At 41.4% G+C, this 24433-nt stretch overlaps 1 protein-coding gene across 1 annotated transcript in view; it reads right to left on the bottom strand.

Annotated features, from left to right (window-relative positions):
• gfra3 (GDNF family receptor alpha 3) overlaps positions 1–22432 on the bottom strand; it is a 76776-nt gene extending 54344 nt beyond the window's left edge. Inside the window, exon 1 of the mRNA XM_012923400.3 lies at positions 21935–22432. Coding sequence (XP_012778854.1) covers positions 21935–21998 — 64 coding nt within the window. The 5' untranslated portion in view covers positions 21999–22432. The remainder of the gene's footprint in view (positions 1–21934) is intronic.
• Positions 22433–24433: the final 2001 nt, after the last annotated feature.

Genomic DNA, 24433 nt, shown 5'->3' with positions numbered 1-24433 from the left:
ATGACAATGATCCCAAACCCACTGCCAATGCAGGTCAAATAAAATACCTGCAGAAAAAAAACATAGTGGGGTATTACCAGTGATCGACTGGTCTCCCTGAGCCGCGGTCGACACATTATTGAACCAGAATGGAATTATCCTGACAGACAATAGAACAAAAGGCAGCCAACATCCAAAGAAGAGCTGTGGCGTGTTCTCGAAGAAGACGAGAGAACTATTCCTGAAGCATTCTTAAAGGAATTAAAAGAAAGCTTGCATTAGAGAGTTTAGGTTGTGCTAAACAATAAAGTTTCTCGTGTCTAATATTGACTTTTAAGTTTGTTAGAATTGTATCTAATTTAATTTAATAAATGGCTGCCCCATTGACTATTTTCCTAACAAAATATTAAAAAATTATAAGAGGCTCAGACTTTTGCACAGCAATATATTCCTTTGGTACCACTCAGAGTCCTAACGAAGAATTGCAGCTGCTTGCCTTATAATTTATTAGCAGGAACTCTGCAGCAGGTTTCAGTATATAAGTTTTAATAAGTTTTAGTTCTCTCCAAATTTGATTTGCTTAACCATTTTGACTTTTTCAAATTAAATTCCAACCTTGTGATATATCACAGTTCTTTTTCTAGTCATCCTTAAAGTGTTAATTCAACTTTCAAGGTTTCCAGCTTTTCTAGAGCTTCCAAAAAACCAAGTGAAGCATTGTCCCCAAAGTTGGGAATATGCTATTTCAGTTAAATTATTTTTCTCTTGTTTCAATCAGGTCTGCTGAAAAAAAAAATGAAAATATGGTGTTTTGACCAGGAGGAGGCCCTGAGGCAAACCCAGGACATGCTGGAGAAATGATCTCTCTCAGCTGTCCTGGGAACGCCTTGGTGTTCCTCCTGGAAAGGCTGGAGGAGGTGACCGGGGAGAGGGAGGTCCGGGCTTCTCTGCTTAGGCTGCTGCCCCCGTGACCAGGCCCCGGATGAATGGAAGACGATGGATGGATGAAAGTTGGCATAATCTTCCATTATGGTCCACTTTAATAAAATACTGCAACCAATAAAGACCTAAAAATATATCCTTATATCGATGCATCCCATGACTTTGGCAAAATGATACCAATCAAAACTCTCTATTAGCCTTTCAAACAATAATCAGTTCTCCCTCATGCATAATGAAAAGGCCCAGTCATAGCTGATGGAAGATGGAAAGGAGCAAAGAAAGACTGTTTTCAGCTTGTGATAAGAGAACATCTAAGAATCGCTGCGTGGACTTTGGCTCCCTGTTCTGTGCTTCCTTAGTAACAGCTTAAGCTGAAGACCAATAACTGTAGTCTGACCGTTTAAGAAAGCAAAAACTTTACCATATTTGTAAAATTAGTTCTGCAGCACGAGAGTGGGTCAACATATCTATCGTATCTGTGGGAGAAAGAGTAGTTTGCAGAAAATCAACAAAATGAGCTGAGCTCTAGTTCTCCTTTGGTTCCTCTCACCATCCCAACTCTATCCTCATTTTACATGAACCAGAATTAGTCTTACAGAACTCAATATGTCACCTGAAAGATCACATTTTAAAGAGACTTGGAGAGACTGAATAACCAACCCTATACATTCTCATTTCCCTTCACTCCTTGTTTATGAATAACTTAACAGGGGAGCTGTAATTAGTGTAATTATGATCTGAGCACAAAATAATGGATAATGTGTGAATGGTTGCAAAGTTCGCAGACAGTGATGAATGCCTTTTTCTTTCCATTCTGCAAAGGAAGTCCCACTGTGTCGCTACTGATCCCAGTTTGTGTTTCATAAAAGCATGAATGTTGATGGACTGTGGTTTTCACAAGAAAAAAAGCAGGAAAGGGGTGAGTCACTCGCGGCCAATGAAACGACTGCTGGGGAGGTTGTGATAGCAAGCTTTAAGTGAGTAATACTCCGCTAAACCTATATTAAACCTATACTGTGAATGAGCGACAGGATGTCAGTCACACTGAATTGAAACTAAAAACTCATGCTGACAACGATCGCCATTCCTTAGAGAATCAAGAGGCAGCAAGAGACGAAAAGAAAGTCGAGAGTAAAATAACAGATGAAAAATAGGGAAAAACTCTTGAATTCCTGTGAAAAAAACACCAGTTGTTCCTCAACTATGTAAATGTGCTTAAAAATGAAATACAAGCTCGTTTCTGTTGCCGTTAATTTTGTACAATCATAATTTAATAAACTGCTGAAATATGAATGCGCTGTCACAGATCAAATTTGAAATCAACCAAAGCTTTATTCACAATGAAGACAGCAGTGACTGATTATTATCCAATGGGAGTTTACTAATTAATAAGAATATTCTTTTTAGTAGTAATAGTATCAGTTAAATCAACTAACATAGAGTTTTTCAAAACTGACCAGTCAAAGTAAAAAAAACACTAAACTGCATACTGCATCCAGTAGAATAGAATAGATTCATCTTTAACCAACTGATTCAATTTATAGCTCTTTTTCACTCATGCTTACAGGGTCAGCTCGGCTCACATACAAAGGACGTCGTGGGACTTTAGACCACAATGCTATAATGATAATATAATAATAATATAATAACAATACTACTTAAAATAATATTGTAATGAAAACTGAAATAGAAAACGTTGAGTCGTGTTGAGTTAAGCCAGGTTGCATTGCATCAGAATCAGAATCAGAATCAGAATACTTTATTGATCCCTGGGGGAAATTGTTTTTTGTTACAGTGCTCCATTTTAAACCAACATTAAGACAAGACAGACAATACACTAACTAAGAATAGTACAATATATACATATATATACATACATACATACATAAGTCACTCATAAATAAATAGTTGGAAAAGAAAATCAAGCCTGGTAGGTAGTAGTGGACAAGGGCTATTATTCTGTCATTAAAACAAATCAACTGAAAATGAATCCTGGCCAGGTCTCTCTTGTTAATGACATTTAAATCTCAATGAAACTTTTCACCTGGATGAAGGACAATAAAGGAAGTATGACTATATGAGACTAGAATGGAAGACATTCCTCTTCCAAAAGTCCAGCAACTGGTCTCCTCAGTTTGTAGATGTTTAAGGAGAATTGTTAGATGGGGATGCTACAGTGGAAAGATGGGCCCTTTCCTAACTTTTCTGAGACATTTTGGTGCCATCAAATGCAAAACCAGTTAATATTTTTTCTAAACTTTTCTTACAGTTCTGAAACATTTTTCTCACTTTAAACATGTGATGTGTTTTCCAGGTCCTACTGTGACTAAAATATGGGTTTATGAGATTTACATATCAATGCACTCAGTTTTGAGTTACATGTTAAACCGAGTTTATTGGAATGTGTAGGTACTGTATTTGCCAGAAAACAAACCCTTTGTGTCTGTCCGAAGGGTGTTTGAGATTTCTTGTATTGGCAGATCCAGGATCAATTGTATACTTTCTACTTAACACTGATTTGTTTTTCCTCGAAATTGGACTTTTATGTATGTTTGTTTTATGTATGAGGTGCTGCAGCAGTTGGCTGAGCATGTTTGTGTGATGTTTGGCAGATTTTTATTCCAGACGCCTTTCCTGAAACAGCTGCCCAAGAGATTTGTGGCATCACTCACCACGGCGAGCGTTGTGGTGCTGGGTCTGTGACCCAGTGTTTCTGCATTTGGACATTTTGAATCTGGTTGAACTTATATTCTAAATTTAGTTAAATTCTCTGAGTTTTTCTTGTGCTTGTTAGTTCTGATTAGATCATTTAGTTCCGTTTGCATTTGTCCTTTAGATGTCGCTCCTTCCTGTGTTCCCTGCATTTGGTCTGTCATGTCTATCCTGTTTTATTTTGATAGTCCCTTGTCCAGTGTTCAGTGTATTCAGTTTTGCTTGTCTGATTAGTCCAGCTGTGTTTCCCAGCTGTTTCCCACCCCCTCGTTATCCTCTATGTATTTAGTCCTCTGTCTTCCGCTGCCTGTTGTCAGATTGCTCATCTTCCCTTCTGTTTCTAAGTCTCAGAACATGAAACCTGGAACATTAAAAACCTATGTTTTACATCTCAAGTCTCAGGTTTTAGATCTTTACGCTCCATGTACTTAGTGCTTAGTTGTTTTTCCCAGTTTAGGTTTTGATAGTTTAGTCTTTGTCTCCCATTTGCTTTTGGTTTGTGTTTCATACAGCCATAAATAAAGGCTCGCTTTCAGTTAAAGTTCGGTCTCTAGCATCTGCATTTGGGTCCACTCTCTCTCCACTCCATACTGTCCGTCAGCGCAGTACTGCAAATATTTGCATAATTATTTAGCTTATTACCAATCCTATGACATACTCAGTGCCAGTTATCTTAAAATTGTTATTTACAGAGATGAGGCAAGGAGTAATATTGGCAGTCAAAAAATTACAGCTGTCAATGAGAGACGGATTATTATTTTTACATAACAAAAGTAATATGATGACAGGCTTTATGTAAACTATTTTACATAAAGCACATAACCGTAGCTGCCTCCACCAGTGTGTGAATGTGAGAGTGAATGAATAGTGGCATTGTAAAGCGCTTTGGGTGCCTTGAAAAGCGCTATATAAATCCAATCCATTATTATTATTATTATTTTGTAATTTGACAGTTTTAAGTCTTGTATTATAACCTTCTTTTTCCTATTTTAACTGCTCCCTTGATGAGATCACCACAACATATCATCTTAGTCCATCTCACACTATCATTATTACACCGACACTCTCCTTCACTACACTTCCTATTTTCCTTCTGCCCGGCTGCTCCACCTACCTTGCCCTATACATCCACTATTCTCCTCTGTACAGATACAGCCATTTAAAATAGCTGCCTCTACGCTGACAGGACCATGGTGGATGTGTGACGGATTCTTGGCTGATGCGTGATAGTGATAATATCACCTTGTGAAGTGGACGATGAAACCATTTAGAAAACCAGTGGTAATGTCTTGTGTATTGACCATGTAACTTAGTATTTTATAAAGTAATTGATACGTTACATTATGACTTCAAAAGATTCTGTGTATAATTCACATTTTGTGGATATGAATTAAACATTGCTGTTGCAACATTACTGTTGCTTTTGTATTGTGTTACAGGTGCGTAAACATTACAAATGGGTCATTTTGGCCCGTTGGTTGGTAACTTTTAGACAACACAATGCAAGAGGATTTCGTAAACAGAGCCTTTGTGTGTTTTGTATGACTTACACACACACAGGTACTTAAAATTCCCCTCTCGCCCCTGCAGGCGGTCTACTCTTCAAGCCCAGGTCCTCTACCAGAGGTCTGGGTCCTCCCACTCGACTTGCTTGGAGCTCACTGCACCAAGTGTTCCAATTAGCACTAGGACCACTGTTACCTTCACCCTCCACATCTTCTCGAGCTCTTCTCTCAACCCTTGGTACTTCTCCAGCTTCTCCTGTTAGTTTTTCCTGATGTTGCTACATCTACATCTATCACTACAGCCATCTTCCTCTGCTTGTCGACCACTACTATGTCCGGTTGGTTAGCCATCATCAGTTTATCTGTCTGTACTTAGAAGTGCCACAGGATCTTAGCTCCATCATACTTAGCCACCCTAGGGGGATTTTCCCATTTTTACATTGGACATCTAGGCCATACTCTGCACAGATATTCCTGTATATTATGCTGGAATTGGTTATGGCGTTCCATGTATGCCCTGCCTGGTAGCATCTTGCACCCTGCTTATATGTGCTGGAGTGTCAGGGGGCATCTTTACACAGCCTGCACCTGGGGTCTTACAGTTACAAGTTACAGCTACAAGTTTTGCCTGTGGGAATCCCACAGGCAAAACTTGTAGCTGTCCTCAACATCTGCAATGTTGCCTTCTGGTATTGTGAGCACCTCAGTTCTGACTACCTTCCCTTCCTTTGCTAGCATCCGACTACATTTCTCCAGTCCGAATGACATTCCAATGTCAATTGCGCCATTCGTAGTCAGTATACATAGCTAATCCTGTCAGTAATGTCACTGAGGGTGTTCAGGGATATGCTGAACATCAGTGAGAGGAACTACCAGACCCCCGTCATCAACGAGTGCCCAGTGGAGAGAGTGGACAGCTTCAAATACCTCGGAGTTCACATCACGCAGGACCTGTCATGGTCCTGTCACATCAACACCGTGGTGAAAAAGGCCCGACAGCGTCTCTACCACCTCAGACGCATGAGAGACTTCCAACTGCCCTCCAAGGTGCTCAGGAACTTTTACTCGTGCACCATAGAGAGCATCCTGGCGGGAAACATCTTAACCTGGTTCGGGAACAGCACCATGCAGGACAGACGAGCTCTACAGAGGGTTGTGCGGTCAGCTGAGCGCACCATCCGCTCCGAGCTCCCTGACCTGCACTCAATCTACAGCAGGCGGTGCTGGACCAAGGCCAGGAAGATGGTGAAGGACCTCAGCCATCCCAACAACAGACTGTTCTCTCTGCTGAGGTCAGGAAAGCGATTCCGCTCCCTGAAGACCAACACAGAGAGACTGAGGAGGAGCTTCTTCCCGCAGGCGATACGGTCTCTCAATCACACCACCACACAGTACTGACCCACACATATGGTTCTTACACACACACTGGACTTTCTGGACTTTGGTTTTGCACAACACTGGTCACTATATTCTTCATTTCCGGTTAATACTTGTACAGCTACTGTTATTGTGTATATATTTATTTATATTTCTTCATACATTCTTATATAGTTCTATATTGTGTATTTTGTTGTACAGTTATTTTATTTTCAACTTTAATTTATATATTTATCTTTATCTTATTCTTCCCAGTTAAATTTACCCTTCATTCTAATTTGTGTTGTACAGTTATTTCATTTTTAACCTTAATTTATATTTTATTCCTTCCTAGTTAAATTTACCCTTTTTAATTTTTCATATTTATTTCCTATCTTATTCATAGCCTTTTCCTTTTTTGTTTTCTTTAGGTCACGAGCAGTTGTCCAAGCATTTCACTACATATCGTACTGTGTATGACTGTGTACGTGACAAATAAAATTTGAATTTGAATTTGAATTTGAGGACAGAACATCTCCTTGGTAGATCCCACACTTGATGGTGACTTGTGCTACTGGCTTGAAGTTGGCCTCTAGTATTGTTCACCACATCTTCATTTAATTCCTGATGAAGGCTCTTAGGGTCCTGTTGATCTTGTACACTTCTAGGCATTCCAGGATCCAGGTGTGGGGCATTGAGTCATAGGCCTTCCTGTAGTCAATCCACAGATTGGTCTTGCAGTCTCGGGCGACTGCTCTGTCTGCCAGCTGCTGGTGTTAAACTCCTCTGGTATTCCTGGCAATTCCTTTCTGTACCACGCTCATGTATTGAGTCATGTGCCTGTTCTTCTTAGCTGCTACGATGCCTGACAAGAGCTTCCATGTGGTACTGAGGCAGGTTATACCTTTTGGGGATCCTTGGGACTCAGGACTGTCCAGCCTTCAGTTATCCATTCCAGGTGTGTCTCATCCATTACCAGCTGGTTCATTTGTGCTGCCAGACACTCACAGAGTGCAGTCAGCTTCTTCAGCCAGTTGGTGTGAATCATGTCAGAGCCTGATGCTGTCCAACTCTTCAATGCTGGAGACCCTTTCTCGGATCTTTGCCACTGTGATGTTCACTGGATCCTGTTCAGGGAGGTTGGTGTGGTCTACTCTTAGATCCACTAACCACTGAGCATTGTCGTTATAGGTTGGGTCCTTCTCACATATGCTCTTCCAGTATTGCTCCATTTCAAGCCTTGGTGGTGCTGTTCTCATATTGTTCCCCTGCCACTGAGAGCACAGCTTGGATAGCTCAGTGGAGCAGGGCTGGTTTATGCTCTTGCCTTCTATCTATGTCTATCTATGTTTCCATGTTTGAAAACTGAGCAGTTGCCTGAGAGTGATTTATAATACTCAAGCTGGGAAATCAGACAAGGACTAAAATGTAAGAACTTTCAGTGTTTGTTTTCACCTTCAGCCAAACCATCCTAGTGTATGTGTCTGTACATGTGCACATATGTTCCACACAAGCCCCTCCATCCCCCGCCCCTCTCCTAGCCTTGGCTTTGAAGCCCACTACACACACCATCCTCTCGCTCAGCATGATGGCAGACAGCAGATCAGATAATTCTGTTGAGTTTGTGCGTTGGGGAGTCTGTGAAGATGTCACTACATAGGGTGGAGTTTCTGTTCCTGTAATTCCTGTAGTTGCTCCATTTAATATGCTCAAATAGAGTAGAAAACCGCTAAATAAGAACCAGTCCATTTACCATTTAAATGGACGTGTACTAACTGTCTCTCACTGTCCTGCAAGTGAGTCCATCATTCTATTGGTTCATGACAGCAGGAAGAGAGAATAAAAGAAACAATGTGGAAGAGAGCCAGAAAGCAATAATGATGATTAAATGCAGAGTGGTGTATGAAAATAGAGAGAGTGAAAACAGGTGTGCGAAGAAGAATGCCTCATTGCATTGAGTTGACCTCAGAAGTAGTTTATTGCAGTTTAACCAAGGGAAGGGTTCAGAGTCACCTGGTCCAGCCCTAACAAGCTGTATCAAAAAGGAACGTTTTAAGCTCAATCTTAAAATTAAAGTGGCAGTCTGTCTGGACTCTGGGTTTAACAGGGAGCCAATGAAGAGAAGCCAGCATGGGGGACTCTCTTCTAGTCCCTGTCAGTGCTCTCACTGCAACATTCTGGATCAACTGAAGGCTTTTCAGGGAGTTTTTCACCGCATCCTAATAAAGAAATACAATACTCCCGAGGAGCATCTTCCTTGGAGGGCTCAACCCGGGGTAGCAGTCATGGCCTATTAAGGGCTCTGTTGGCTCTTAGGTGACTGTTTCCTCGTGGCTGCGTGGGTTACTGACCTGGTAGCCTGGCTGCCCCTGGGTGGGTCCGGGACGGGCGTGAGGTTCTGGGGGTGCTCCGTCTCTGGGCTGGGGCCCTGGCTGGGCCTCGGGGGCTTGGGTCCTGGTTGGTGTGTTGCCGAGGTTGTGGGCGGGTGGGTGTATGGGGGCCCAGCCCTGGTGCAGGGTGCTGCCAGTGCATCGAGCCACCTGGGGGGCTCTTCAACTGGTGGGGGAGGCTGTTACATCTTGCAGGAGCTCTCCTCTCTTCAGGAACTCACTCTGCAGGTGGGGGAGATACAGGAGAGGTGGAGGAAAATCTCAGCCTGGGCGTCTATTGTCTTGTGTAGTCTGGAAGATGAGTGGATGGTGGGGTGGGTGCAGTTTTCTCTGTGGTGGGGTCGGGTGGGCTGTCCCGGGCTCTGTGGGGCCAGGCGGCGCTGCTATGATGGGCCCCGGTCCGGATGGGCCTGGGCCCCCTTTCCCTGGCAGTGTGGGGGTGCCTACTGGGGTCAGCGGGGGAGCTGGCCCCAGGGAGGGGTCACTTGCCCCTCCCTTCCTTCCCTCCCCATCTCCAGCTGCCTCCCTCTTCCCGCTCCACCACAATCACCCACACATGCAGGGCCTTGGGGTCACTAGGGTGCAGGGGAGGCATCCCCCCCTCTGTCCCCTTCTGGCTGCCTGTGCCTCAATTTTATCCCACAACTTAGACATTCACATTACTCACACTCTCATAACACATACATATAGGATCTTGGGGGTGGGCACGCTACACGGAATCCAAAAGACCATCAGGGGGTATAACCTCACCCCTGGCCTGGGGGTCGCTCGGGCTACTTCGGGGGTGGGCGACCCCACATCTGGGACTCTCCTCAGCTCTTTCTGGGACAGTGGCGCAGCTGCCCCTCTGTTGGTCTTCCTTGGTCTCTTGTGTTCTGGGGGCCTCTGGATGTCTGGAGTTTTGATCTCCTCCACACCTGCTTCATGCCCTGGAGGACGGGGCTGTGGCCCCCCCACACCCTCTAGCAGATCATTACATGAAGGAACCTTTTAAAAACAAGCGCGTCCATGCTCACAGGTGTGCACACGGGTGCTCACACACACAAACTACACCCTTTTTGGCTCCTACCTCAAAGCACACTGTGCGCTGTCGATCTTACGTGCTGCACAATAATATTTAGTATTTACTGTCATATTCCCATAGATCGTGATGTTGTTTATTATGTTGCTCTTTTTTTTCTTCTGCTTGTTTTCTTTTTTTTCTTTCTCAACAGGTGATCCAGGTGAGATGGATTTTTTTGTCTGCTTATTTTGTTTGTTTTTTGTTTTTTGTCCTTTATCCCCGTCCCTCTTCCCCGCTGTTTTTCTTTCCCTCTTTCTTTCTCCCCTTTCTTTTCCCCAGTCAAGTCTGTCCCGTATCTAACAAGTGAAAATAAAATAAAATAAACAATAAAAGGTGAATCAATTTGGTAAAGTAAATCCGTTGGGCATCTTTCTTTGCCTTTAGACAATAATTCTGATGGCAAAAGAGCCAAACGGGACAGGCCAAAAAAAAAAAATACAATAGTCCTTCATAAAAGTAATACATTCATGGAACTAATTTTTCAGCATCACTCTGAGACAGGATGTTTCTAATTTTAGAGGTATTGTACAAATGAAAGAAAGCAGTCCTACATATTTGTTTAGTTTGCATGTCGAAGGACATATCTTGGTCAAAAATGATTCCAAGATTCCTCAAAGTGTTACTGGATGACAATGTAATGCCAGAGGAAGCATCTGGTTAGATACCATGTTTCTAAAGGCTTTTGTGTAGGGCTCCCCTTCCTCCTTGCAGTCACCATCTGCACTCGGACAATTTGCTCAGGGAGAGCTTACAGTGGCTGAGCTAACTTTGCCTGCACCAACTTAGCAACTTGATTTTCAAGTGTGTCTCGAAAGATTCCTTTTTGATAAAGCATATACTTAGGATTGGATCCAGTGAGCCTGAACCATCCCTTAGTTATGCTGCTAAGCTCAGGCTGGTAGGTGAGTTTCAGTGATGCAAATAATAAACAGACATTTACACAAACAGATTTTAGCTGAATGAATTTTAATTTAATGTCAGTTCCACATATATCCTTTTAGAATTAACATATGCAAAACTTGTATGTGCAGGCTGGCTTTGCAAGGCCTCATCCAATTAACAGTAAACTGCAGAATTATTCCCATTCTTCCTGTGTTTATTCTGTGAGTTGCCTTAGGGCTATTGATGTCTTAGGGTTTTGTGCTTCATGCGGCTAGGAAAAAGGTGGAGATGATAAAAAGTTGTGTTTCCACCAAACTAACTGTGTTTAACTGAGACTAACTAGAGATTGTGGGTCCATCCACAGGTCTTAAGCCAGGCTCTAACGCATCTGTTATTGTGATAGCAGATGGGCTGGAGGTCAGACCGTAGCTGACCTGGGATCAGCCCAGCTCTCCAACCACAGAGAGCAGCAATCCCTTCAGGGAGCACTAACTCACGTTCGACATTGAGTTTGGGTAAGGACCCCCCCCCCCCCCCCCACACACACACACACACAAATTCACAGCACTGAAGCTACTGCTGTTTACACACTTCATGCACAGACACACACACACACACACAACCAAGCAGAAGCCAACACACCATCTGCCGCCCCTGTGTTTGAGTTCCAAATCCCAGTTATCAACAAAACACACAGAAGACCTCCAAACTATTCCCTTGGATAGACCAGAAGAAGAACTCTCACACACAGTCACATATGCGCACACTGCACACACACCTCTGCATCCAGATCAGATGGAACCAGGCGGATGGAGTCCAGGTAAGCTGCTCATTTTTCATTAAATGTGACAGAAGAAGTGAGATGGGTTTTCTTACTTCTTTCACAAAGTTCATTCACCTCACACATTTCTAATCCTCTTCATCTCTCTCCCTCCTCTGACCTGGGATGATCTCCTTTCCTTCCTGCTCTGAGCTGCTTTTTTTTCACACTTATCATCAAAGCAGGTTTACGATGCACATTTCACTGGCCTCATTGCTCTTCATAGACGTCATCATCTGTCACTAGAGCTCAATACTGATAAGAAATTCTCTCCGTGTCTCTCTCTTGCTCTGTGCCTACTGGAAGGACTCCTGTTGCTCAAAGAACACACCCCTGCAATCTGGGGCTCTTAAAAATACACAAAAACTGTATTATCCTCTTAACCCTGTCTATTAATATTACAGACAGGCAGGAATGATAATATTTACTGCCTACCTACTCCATTAATATTAGTGTGGTATTCTGAACCACAGCTGCGAGGCAAAACAACCATCTTGATTGTGCTTCGATTCAGATTTTTTAAATTTTGTACAGTTTCTGAAATCTTCCACTTTTTTTGCTGCTACAGTGACACAGCACATTAATGATCAAGGAACTGACCTCCCAGACCATTGTCCATTCGGTGGGTGAGGTTTAGGTATTGTGCAAATGTCCTGTTTATAAGGTTGGAAACCTGCAGTCAGCTGAGACTGAAGACGTCACCTGGATGATGATGAAATGTTTCTCCCACTGAAAACGTCCAGATGAACAGAATCAACCTTTTGGGATATGTGCTGTATGAAATGATACTACAGTAATGTTACTTACAGTGACAGTGCACTGCCACTTCATTAGGTACAGCTGTATTCATTCTACAGTAACAAACTTTTTGCTGAACCTAATCAGACTGCAGGCTGCCGGTTTAGGTTTCTTACATGCTTCAACTCTTATGTTCACATAATTTTTACTGTCTTTCTCTGTTTCTCAGTATGATCATACAGTATGGGTAACATTCACAGTCTCTGCCATTGTATTAAGTACACTTTTTAGTTGCATGTGAAGAAATTGCTGAACTTAGGATAATTTTGACATGTCTAAAGTTTATGCTCTGTGATGGCTCGATTGTTTTTAAGGGGGTTTAGAAGCAATTACTTCGTGTCATTTACTGGCTCAGTGACACAGTTACTCTGACCATCTGTTACTGTTGTCTGCTGAAGGTCGCCAGTTTGTGTACCATGACATTCTTCTCAATATGAACTAACATTATGAGTAACATAAAGACTTTATTAGGTACACCTGTTTTCACTCTACAGCAACAACCTGTTTACCTGCAACTTTTTACTGCCACCAACAGCGAGTCGGTAGAAAAATCCTGCTGCAATTCCTCCACAAATTGCACGTTTTAGTTGCTAAATGCTAACTGGTTAAAGTTACGTGTTCAACAGGCAGGTTAACATTTATGATAGTTGTTTAAAACTTCAATGCTATTGAAATAGGGGTTTCATCTGAAATTAGACCATTTGTAACATCTTTAGCACATTTTCTGCTCGGACCTACATAAAAAGCGTACATATGAGCGCTGTGAAATAGCACTGTAAAATATTAGCTTCACATAACAAATGTGTGCAAAAGTTTTAGGCAGGTGAGGGGAAAAACTGCTGTAAACAAAGAACGCTTTCAAAAGTGGAAGTGTCCTATCCACAGATCCTCTGTGTCGTTGAGCTGGTGGTACCATAGGAGGAAACAATTTCTGCCTCAAATTGGCTGGCAGAGGGTGGGGTGCAGGGGCTTTGTTGCCAGTACAACAGCAGAACTGCTTAGAGAGAATGGGATCAGAGGACAGGCGCAACGGCAGGCTATAAGAGAACTAGCTAACACTGCTGAGAGGACCAGTCACTGGCTATGGTTAAAAATGGCTGACATCACTTGGGCAGCTACGGCAGTCAGCTAACCGCGAGAAAAAAGAAAATATTCTGCTCTTCTCTGCTCTGCTCTTCTTCCCTTTTCTGGGAGGCAGTGGGGGAGGTGTGGGAAGCCGGATCGGGCGCCCCCCTTCCGGCTCTGCGCTCTTCTATCTTGTCCCTCTTGTCTTACTTCTCTCTGTCACCTTTTCTGTCCCTTTGAGGAAGTGAGGCTCCATAAATGCTAAAGGGGTGGCAGATGAGCTTGGGTAAAAGACCCAACGTTGAGGCACACCATGATGTGCGCTGCTGGTAAAGTTTCCGGGCTGCCTTTCCTCATAACAACCATCCCTCAAGATTCTCACCATGTAAAGCAAAGCATTGTCAGGGACTACAACATCTAGTCCTTTTCCTGAATGTGGATGTAGGCTTCCTCACATCCTTCGGTCTCTTCACTTAATCCCAGACACACTCAATGATGTTGAAATCAGGGCTGTGTGGGAGCCAAACCATCACTTCCAGTACTTCTTTATGCTGAAGATAGTTCTTAATGACTTTGGCTGTGTGTTTGGGGTCGTACATTTGGGCCCAATAAACAATCATTTATATTTGTGAAAGCTTTCTTTGTTTACAGCATTTTTTCACACCTGCCTAAAAATTTTGCACAGTGCTGTATATATATAGAGAGATTTTTTTTTTCCTTTTGAAAAAATGGTCCGTTGACTCACTTTCAAATCATTCTTTTTTATATCAAAATATTAGTTAAAACCCTGAAATTGTTAACGAATTGATTTGGTACAGGTGCAACAAACAAATACGAATTATTTTTCCTCATATTTGCTAGTTAAAATATGAGGGGAAATCCTTCAAGCCCTCCTACAAAAAAAACAATACGCATTTCACATTGGAAAAGACAGCTACTGGCAATTTCTGAATTGTATGTAGTTATATTTCACAATGATGCAAAATAAAGCATGTAGAATACTTTTCAACATTAATTTCTTAGTAACATAAATAAAGAAAAAGCTATTTTCATTCAACTTCAATGCTGGATTAAGGATATAGGATAAATTGCATAACAAGAAAAATATTAATAGATTGTCAAATCCAAATAAAACTAAATTCTGGACTTTCTACATGGCACTCTAATTAGAAAATAGAAAATAATTGTTATTAAATATGTGCAGATTTTTCGCTTTCAAGCACTAGGATATCTCAAATCATCAAATCAAATTTTTAGAAGATTTTTTGTTAAACCTCCATTTGGCATAAAAAATTAGTGTTCAAAGTCTGGATACACGACTACCATACTACGTGAAGTAACTGCTGAAAATCTACTAGTGAATGCAGCATTACAGACAGTCTGTACTGCAAAAATCAAACCAACCAACCAGCTGATCTACACCACGGCAAGAGTAGTCGTTGACATGGTTGGCTACAGGATGAACAGCCACAAAGAGCAGGACCCTCCATGGAGAAGAAGACTAGAGGCCAAGAGCAAAACAGCATGGGGGGAAGTTAGCCAACAATCAGAAATGCAGAAAGGTGTGATGAATGGGTGCCCTATTAACCCGCTCAGTTTTCTGCCATTTTCAGTCAGAACTGTGTCATTCCTCTGTCTATGTGCAATCTCACTGAGGAGCTTAGCTCATGTTTTCACTCCAACTGCCACACTGTGGCTCCGCTGAAAACCAGGAGGCCTGAAACTAAATCTGAACCCTGGCTGTCAGACACGAGTGCCGCAGAGCTGAGTGCAAGTACAAAAAGGACAATCTGCAGGTGTCACTTCAAAGGGATTGCTGAAATCATTATCAGCAACCAGTGAAAGATGGCAAAAGAAAATAGTTATCTGCTATTATTCTGTCAAACTGTGACAAACCTCACGTTTTATTTAAGACGAATGCCTCACGGAGAGTTTGCATCGAATCCTCTCCTGCTGTTTGTGAAAGCTTCTCTTTTTTTATTGGTGAAGTCATTTCCACAAAGACTCAGATCATCTGCTGATGACCCCTCAGTGTCTGTCCCCTGTCCTGTTGTTATCAACAAGTTTAAGCCTGTGACTTCGTTCTCTTTACAGGAGATTGATGATCACTTGAAACCATTCGGTTCATTAAATGATGCTGTACCTTCTTATCTATTTAAAGAGGTGTTTCCCACTGTAGGGCCGTCTGTTCTAGCAGTGGTCAATAGCAGTCTGCCTTTTTGGAATAACATTCTAGAGGTTTTCCACTCTGGTTTCAGAACTTAATACAGCACTGAAACCGCTCTTTTACGAGTTTTAACAACTGCTACTGACTCTGGCGATTGTGTTGTTCTTAACCTTTTAAATTTAACTGTTGCATTTGACACAGTGGATCTTGAAATTTTACTCTCTTGTTGGGACCAGATCATTATTATCAGGAAGTCCTAAAAACTCCCTGAAAAGCCTTCAGCTAATCCAAAATGCTGCAGCAAGAGTCCTGACAGGGACTAGAAAGCGAGAGCAGATTTCTCCTGTTTTGGCTTCCTGTTAAATCCAGAATTCAAAATCCTGCTCCTCACATACAAGGTCTTAAATAATCAGGCCCCATCTTATCTTAATGACCTTGTAGTACCATATCACCCTATTAGAGCACTTCGCTCTCGCTCTGCAGGCCTACTTGTTGTTCCTAGAGTATTTAAAAGTAGAATGGGAGGCAGAGCCTTCAGTTTTCAGGCCCCTCTTCTGTGGAACCAGCTTCCAGTTTGGATTCAGGAGACAGACACCATCTCTACTTTCAAGATTAGGCTTCAAACTTTCCTTTTTGCTAAAGCATATAGTTAGGGCTGGACCAGGTGACCCTGAATCCTCCCTTAGTTATGCTGCAATAGGTGTAGGCTGCCGGGGGATTCCCATGATGCACTGGGTGTTTCTTCTTCACTCACTATGTATTAACAGACCTCTCTGCATTGAATCATATCTGTTATTAACCTCTGTCTCTCTTCCACAGCATGTCTTTATCCTGTCTTCCTTCTCTCACCCCAACCAATCACAGCAGATGGCCCCGCCCCTCCCTGAGCCTGGTTCTGCTGGAGGTTTCTTCCTGTTAAAAGGGAGTTTTTCCTTCCCACTGTCACCAAAGTGCTGCTCATAGGGGGTCATATGATTGTTGGGTTTTTGTTGGGCTGTATAAATAAAATTGAATTGAATTGAACCAGTGCATGAACATCAAGGGCATAGCCCTGGAGTTATTTAGATCCGACTTAGCAGATTGAACTTTCTGTGGTCGCCTTGGTGACTACAAATACTCCTCCACTCCTTTTCAGGGCTCAGTTTGATTATTTTCATGAACCCAGATTTTTGTCCTTCTTAAAAAGAATGAAGCATATTCTGCTAGATTGCTGCTCAAGTGTCTTGAAAACATAAAGGCCTGGATGGCTCTCAACTTTTTAAATTTTAATGAGAAAAAGTCAGAAGTGATGGTGTTTGGTGATAACACTCAACCTGGGTTCCTTTGTTCAGTACGTAGAGTCGACTGTCACAAACCTTGGGGACGGTGGAGCGTAAAGCTCCTGGTGATCTGAGATGGAATGAGCCTTTATGAGGTGTTTTGACAGTTCAGTAAAGTCTTGCTAAGTGTTCTGAACATCAACTACTGGTCAAATCTTTAACTGCTAGTGGGGGGGGGGGGGCTGTGTGCCTGCCCCTCCATAGTGGTGCTATGTGATGTGACAGCTAAAGGAGGGAAAGAAACTAATGAATGTTTGTTTTGTTTTGTTTTTGTACAGTCCAATAACACAAACTAAGCAACCCAACGAGGCAACAGTAAAGAAACAACTCCCCTGTTTTGCAACGTAAAGTTGGTGTTTTTGTCAATTAAGTCTGGTGAACTGTAGCATCTTCACTTCCTTGTTAAAAAGAAGCAGATCAAGAAGTTGTCACGGTCCGCTGTGACAGACCGTGCGGTGGTGTGTATGGAGGACCCAGGTGCGAACACAGGTGAGCAGGCGGGAGTGAACTTTAAACAAAAGCGAGCCTTTATTGTGGCTGATGACAAGGTATACAAATACAGCAGGGATAGCGTGGCTAAACGGAAACCTAAACTGGGAATAACTAAGGTAAAGCTATGACTAAGAATACAATAGACCGGGCATGGAAACATAGAGGGTGGAAACACAGACGACGCGACACAGACTACATGAAACACAGAGACTAAATACACAAGAGGGATGATCAGGGGAAGTGGCCACACATGGGAACACAGCTGACACAGATAAACATAACAAGACATGGCAGGAGTAAACAACACTGACGGGAGACTGTCAAAGTAAAACAGGAAGTACACAGAGGTGCAAACAGGAGGAGAGAGAGCACGGGCATAGTGGGCTGGGGAAACATGGAATGAAACACGAGGGGAGATGAGGGCTCACAGATACATAGAGGGGCACACAGGGGATAAGAGTCACAAGGGGAAGTCAAATAAGGAACAACATAACAGGACAACTCAGGAAACATGGCCTAAATAAGGAACGAAATACAAAAACACAAGGAACTGAGAATACTGGGCCCGCATGGCCCAGGACCATGACAGAAGTGAAAATGTCTTATATACAGTGCTCAAGTCATGATGACTCTTTTAGGTTACTTCGGGGCGCCACAGAAGTACATTGCTTTAGGTTTTGCGCCAGCTGCCACTGCTCTCTGCTCTCTGCTTGGGAAAGTGCCTACTGTCATCTACTGGAGTTAACAAATTGTGTGGATCAAACTCACACATAACTGACTGAAAATAGTTTACCCAGTGAAAGTATTATTATTTAAACCATGTTTTTTTAAGTTTTAAATGTTGATGAGAAAAGGTGATGGTGTGTGGTGATAACAGTCAGACCCCATTTGTTGATCTGGGGTCTCAGTACATGAAGCCAACTGTCACAAACCATGGGGTTAAAGTGGACGCTGAACTTCAGTTTGAGAGTCAGATCATGGCCCTGATTAAATCGAGCTTTTTACAAGTCTTGTCGGTTTTTAAACCTCTTCTTAAAACCCTTCTTCTCCATGGCCTGTAACATCTGTGATATGTTGATTGTGCTACAGCTCGTGATTTTTAAATATAACCTATGCAAATTAATGAAATCCTTAATTTTTTAAAAATAAAATAACAATAATAATGTATTGTTCCTTACAACACTGAAAATACTACAAAAATATGGAATTATGTAGCAGAGAAAAATGATAAATAGTTGTAAGTAGGTCTTATATTTTAGATTCGTGAAAGTAGCCACACTTTGCTTGGTTGACAGTGCTGTTAGTGACCCTCGGCCTTCTCTCAATGAGCTTGATGATGTAGTCACTTGAAATGGTTTCACTTCACAGGTGTGAAGGTGTCAGGGTTCATTTGTGGAATTTCTTGCCTTCCTAATGAGATTGGGAGCATCAACCCTATTAAGAAGACAACAACACTCCATCGTTACTTTAGGAACTGAAGGTCAGTCAGTCTGGAAAATTGCTGAAACTTTGAATGTGCAGCCGCAAACACCATCAAGTGATATAATGAAACTGGCTCACATGAGGACCGCCCCCGGAAAGGAAGTCCAAGAGTCACAAACATACCTCCAGGCTGTGTAAGGGCTATTTGATCAAGAAGGAGAGTGATGGAGTGCTGCACCAGATGGCCAGACCTCCAAAGTCACCTGACTTAAATCCAACTGAGATAGTTTTGGGATGAGATGGACCACAGAGTGAAGGCAAAAGTACCAACCAGTGCTCAGCATCTCTGGGAACTCCATCGAGACTGCTGGAAAGCCATTTCAGGTGACGACCTCATGAAGCTCATGGAGAAAATGCCAAGAGTGTGCAAAGCAGCAATCAAAGCAAAGGGGGCTGCTACGAAGAATCTAAAATATAAAAGTTATTTCACACTTTTATGTTTGCTGCATAATTCCATATTTGTCCATTCATAGTTTTGATGCCTTCAGTGAGAATCTATAATGATGCCATGAAAGTAAAGAAAAACCATTAAATGAGAAGGTGTGTTCAAACATTTAGTGTATATACGTGTACACTACCAATCACTTCATCCTAAAACAACTGAGATATATTTTCTCTACATAACTCCATCGCTCGCTCATCTTTCCTGCACTAAACTGATTTAAAAAAAACATAACTCGACATAATAACAAGTAATTTTATTTATAATTGATATAAATAAAATAACTTGACATTTCTCATATCTGAAAGGACACCCTCCTCAAATGTGTTTCTAACCCTATAATACCCTCAGTATCATATTTGATACACGAGTTTCTGAGACCTGTTTCATCAGCATGATCAATACTTTCCATCATTTCAAAATTTTATGGACTAAACTCTTTTTTTTTTGTCTAAAATTAACATTGTTGTTAAATAAAAGTTGCCAAAAATACAAAATGTATCAAATGCGATACACAAATTATATAATAAATATATAATAAAAATATATCATACACAACATAATATAGCAACAAAAAATGTGGATTTTGTTATTAAAGGTTAATAAACATCTCAGTTCCAAAAAATCTGAATTTTCAGGCTATTTTTTGATGGGTTGAGTCTTACAGGGATAATATTCCACAAAGATATTCTGATGAATTTTGTGAAAACTTTGTGAAAACAAAAGATTATAACATTACAGAGGTTGACTAAAATCATTATATGTCCACACCATGTGCAAAAGGTTATAAACATTCAGTATTTCCGTTTGATACAGCAGTAATCTAGCATCGCCTACAAATGTAAGATATTCTAAAGCAGCACAAAGCCCTGTTGTTCTGCAGTATCGAGGGGTTAAAAATTCTCCAAGTATTTCCTGATGAGAGCTTCATTTAAAAAAAGTATCCGTATCAGTTTATGCCTTCAAGAAAAAACATACCAGCAGTGTATGTGGGCCCTGTCATACACCCTCCTACTATTAAAAAAAATAAAATGCACACAAACACACATATCTGGGTGCACACACACATATGCGCATTTCTGACATATATATTGACTATATATAACAACTATGTAAACAACAACTATTTAAAACTATGGATTACTATGACAAAAATATGAATAGAAACCACTCATATAGCCAGAAATGCAACTATCCTGCAAAAAATGTTAAGAAATTTTAAAATGTGACTGGAAAGATACACAAACTAAAGCTTCAAATTATTTGTGCATATCGTTAGCTTCATAGCATAATTGCCTAAGTCATTGACTTAGGCAATTATGCTATGAAGCTAACGATATTGGACCTTCATTCATTGAAGCAGTTCAGCAGAATGCTCAGTTCAGTTTAAGCAGTTTTTATTTATAGAGCCAATTAAAGCATTTTACACTGTGAGGTGAAATTCAACTGAACTCTAACGTCTAACTGAAACTGATTCGTCATCCTGTTACCTTCTAGATGATGTCAGGAATTTCCCACCTTTAGTGTTATCTTACAGCAATTAACTGTTCAAATCTTGTCCCGCTAACAGCCAAATATGGGCTCATTCACACGGAGGTGCTCACAGAAGTTCACATTTTCACAATCTGATGAAACAACAACCAAGTTCTATACAAAAAGCATGATATAGAACGTGTTTAGAAAGCTCTTCTGCACTGTTACCCAGTGAAGACAGGCAGTGTATTTACACCTTTGTTCTATGCAGGCTTCTCCGCTTTCCCTAAACTAAACTACTGTTTAGCTACATGTGATTTTAACTTTACCTACACGCATAGTTTCTGCTGGATGCATTTGTGTAAAATGTAGTTAAATTATTCATTATGTGCTATCTATGGCTTTTTTCATTTTGATAAAAGTATATCACAATATCCAAAGCTAAAGACTAAAGACCAACTTTAAAATCTTACATATATAAGATTTAATATGACACTATAATTTGAACCTCTATATCTCTTATAATATAAATAAATTTCATTCTAATTTGATCCTTATAGGAGTCTGATGTATATCAGTCTGTGGGTTTACGGGTCAATACTGTGACTATCAGGTATTTTTTGCCTTTCAAAACGCCTCTATGAAACTTCAATTTCTTGCTTGAGCTAAGAGAACAGAAACAAAGCCAAAAACTGAGTTTTTTAAGAAAAATAAAAGCGAACTAGTATTGAGGATTAAGTAGTGGGCAGCATCCGCATCCATATTCAGACAGTCTTTCCATCGCTGATGTTCAAAACAATGAAACTGACCAAGCGAACCCAAATCTTCGCATCGAAGTTATGCAAATGCATAATAATCATTAAAACAAAACAACAGAGGCTCGCCGAACCAAAATGTGAGGCTATGAAATGACTTTTCACTCTCCATTCTCTTCTCCATTTCACTTTGGTGACAAAGAGCATCTAGACAAAGACTGTTGTGTTTTTCTTCAGGTGTTTCCCTGAAGAGTTCTCTCTCTTGTGACAATAATTAAACCACTGGACCTACCTGAGAGGTAAAGAACGAGCGCAAATCCGTTCAGAATCATGGTGGTCTTGTTCGGGCCACCCATTGGCGGACGGGGAGGGGGGAATTAAAAAGGAGGATGTGGGACGGGACGCGGTGCGTTCTCGGCTAGTCCGTGGTGCGTTCTCGGCTAGTCCAACAGCACCGCTCAGTAAGACACACAGCCCGCTGCTACATTTACCGCACTGACACTATCCGTGCGTCCCCTGTTTAAGTTTCAGTCTCCAGAGAAAAGAAAGGAGAAGCCTCGGAGGAAGGTCTCGGTGCAAAGTACGCGCCAGCGAGAACGCTCCGAGAGGGAGATTGTGACTGCTGTTGTGCCAAAGGTTCGCTTTCACGCAGCTCTGCTCGGAGAATTCAACTGGATGGAGCAAATGTGACTGGGCTACAGCTGTGCACACAGACAGTCATAACGCGGCTTCGTTTGGTCCCGGTGCATTCTGCGATCACAATGCTGACAAACGGCGGATGTTGGGGTTATAAACTGGTGATATCCCTCCTCCTACACCCCCTGAGATCATCATCATCATCATCACCACCACCACCTTTAGGAACTGGCGGATGAAAACAGTCCTTTACTTAGGTCATTGTAAAGAGGGTAGTCACGCTGTAAACTGCTTTTCCTATTTCTGTAACCACCAAACACTGCGCACAGCCTCAACTCACTTTGGCCCAGCGACATTTATTCTCAGTTCTAATTATAAAATCACAAACATGCGCATTTACACTAACATCACTGAAGTAGTCAAATATCCGACCGTTTAATAATGTGGATGCTAGAATATCTACACACCAAAAAAAAAAAAAAAAAAGACAATTGATGCAACTTTCGACCATCAGAATTAGTTCTGTAGAATTAGATCACGGAAACGGTTTTGCATCCTGTAATGACTACAAGGACATCATCACAACACTAACAGCCTCAGTGCCGTGGTAGCAACAATCTATAGACTAGAGAGAGAAAATTAATCGCCAAAGCCAGTGCTGGGTCTTACAGCTTTAAAGAAAATGTTAAAAGAAAAGAATTTAAATGTAAACAAAACAAAACAAACAAGCAATAAAAAAACCTTCTTCACCCACCAGCTGTTCTTGATCCACACCTGCCATGGTACTGGATCTGTGACCCAGTGTTTTGCGTTTGTTGGTTAATTCATATTTTTGACTTTTGTTATTTCTGGTTCTGGTTATCTTTGTTTCTTAAGTTCTCAGCGATATTAGTTCCTCCTCCCTCAGGGTTTCTCTTAGCCTTTATTTGTCCCGGTTCTGGCCCTTTTTGCCCCAGGATGTTGAGTTTTTTTGGTATTATTCTGTATTATGTTTATGTTCTTTTTCACTATTTGTGCTGTTTCGATTATTATTGTTTCGGTTCAATTCTTACACTTACACTTAGATTCTTAATTCACACACCATGAAGTTTTCTGTTTTTGATTTCCATCATTCCTAGTTCTGTGCGCCTTCTTTCCTAGTGTTTCTGTTACATACATACATGTATACAACAGTATACACAGTATACAATGTGCCGGAATTCTGTTTCACCCTAAGCTCCCCATGGTGCATTTATAAGTATATAAAATATATATCTCCAAGAGATATAAAACTAGAAATTACAAATAAATAACATGCCAAATTTCAGTAAAATTAACAGACACAAAGGTACTAATGACTAACTATACAATACTATAATGATAACTATACAATACTAAATGTACGATAAACAAAAACAGGACAGAGCCAATACGAAGTGGATTGTGTCATGATATTGAATACCAGGTTCAAGTTATTGTCCATTTCTAGTGTTTTAGTTCTTAGCTTCTACTTCCCACATAGCAAAATTGGTATGGCCTAGATCTGGCCCACACAATGTGCTTACACATGGCCCACATACCGCAAAGAATGACGGCCCTTTGGTGGCCCAGATCTGGTTTGCCAGAGGTGGCCCACACATGGGCCAGCACAAGGCCAGTTGCAGAAACACTGGTGGTCCTATGCTGGTTTCAGCCCCAGATGTCAGTCTAATGTCAGGTGTCAGTTTTGGCCAGCGGTCATAGGTCCCTTCCAATAATATGACGCAAAACTGGAATAAAATGTATCCATGGACTAGAAAACATTATTAAAGAAGATATATGTTAACACAGCCCAAACACCAACACCAGCTAAAAGCAAAAAAAAGCTTTATACTCTACCTATTCAGGTGAGCATCCAGACTAACTAATGAAAACGAAAACACAACTCTCCACACAAACAAACATACAACAACATTAGAGCACATAACAAACATATACATATTTCCAACACATACTATAAACAAATCAATAACATAAGCTTCAGCCATTTCTATGTAAATTAAAACCCTTCTTAACCATACTCCCCTAACCTGGGCACACTGGTCTGCTCCAGGAGCTCACAAGCAGGTGATTGAGCTGCTCTTACTCTTTAGCTCCACATTCTGCAAGAAGCAACCAGGACAGGTGAGTACTTTTA

The sequence above is a fragment of the Maylandia zebra genome, linkage group LG2 (genome assembly GCF_041146795.1).
Source record: "Maylandia zebra isolate NMK-2024a linkage group LG2, Mzebra_GT3a, whole genome shotgun sequence".
In the NCBI taxonomy this organism is placed as follows: Eukaryota; Metazoa; Chordata; class Actinopteri; order Cichliformes; family Cichlidae; genus Maylandia; species Maylandia zebra.
The sequence above is the reverse complement of the archived record's forward strand: the minus strand, read 5'-3'. Positions and strand labels throughout refer to the sequence as shown.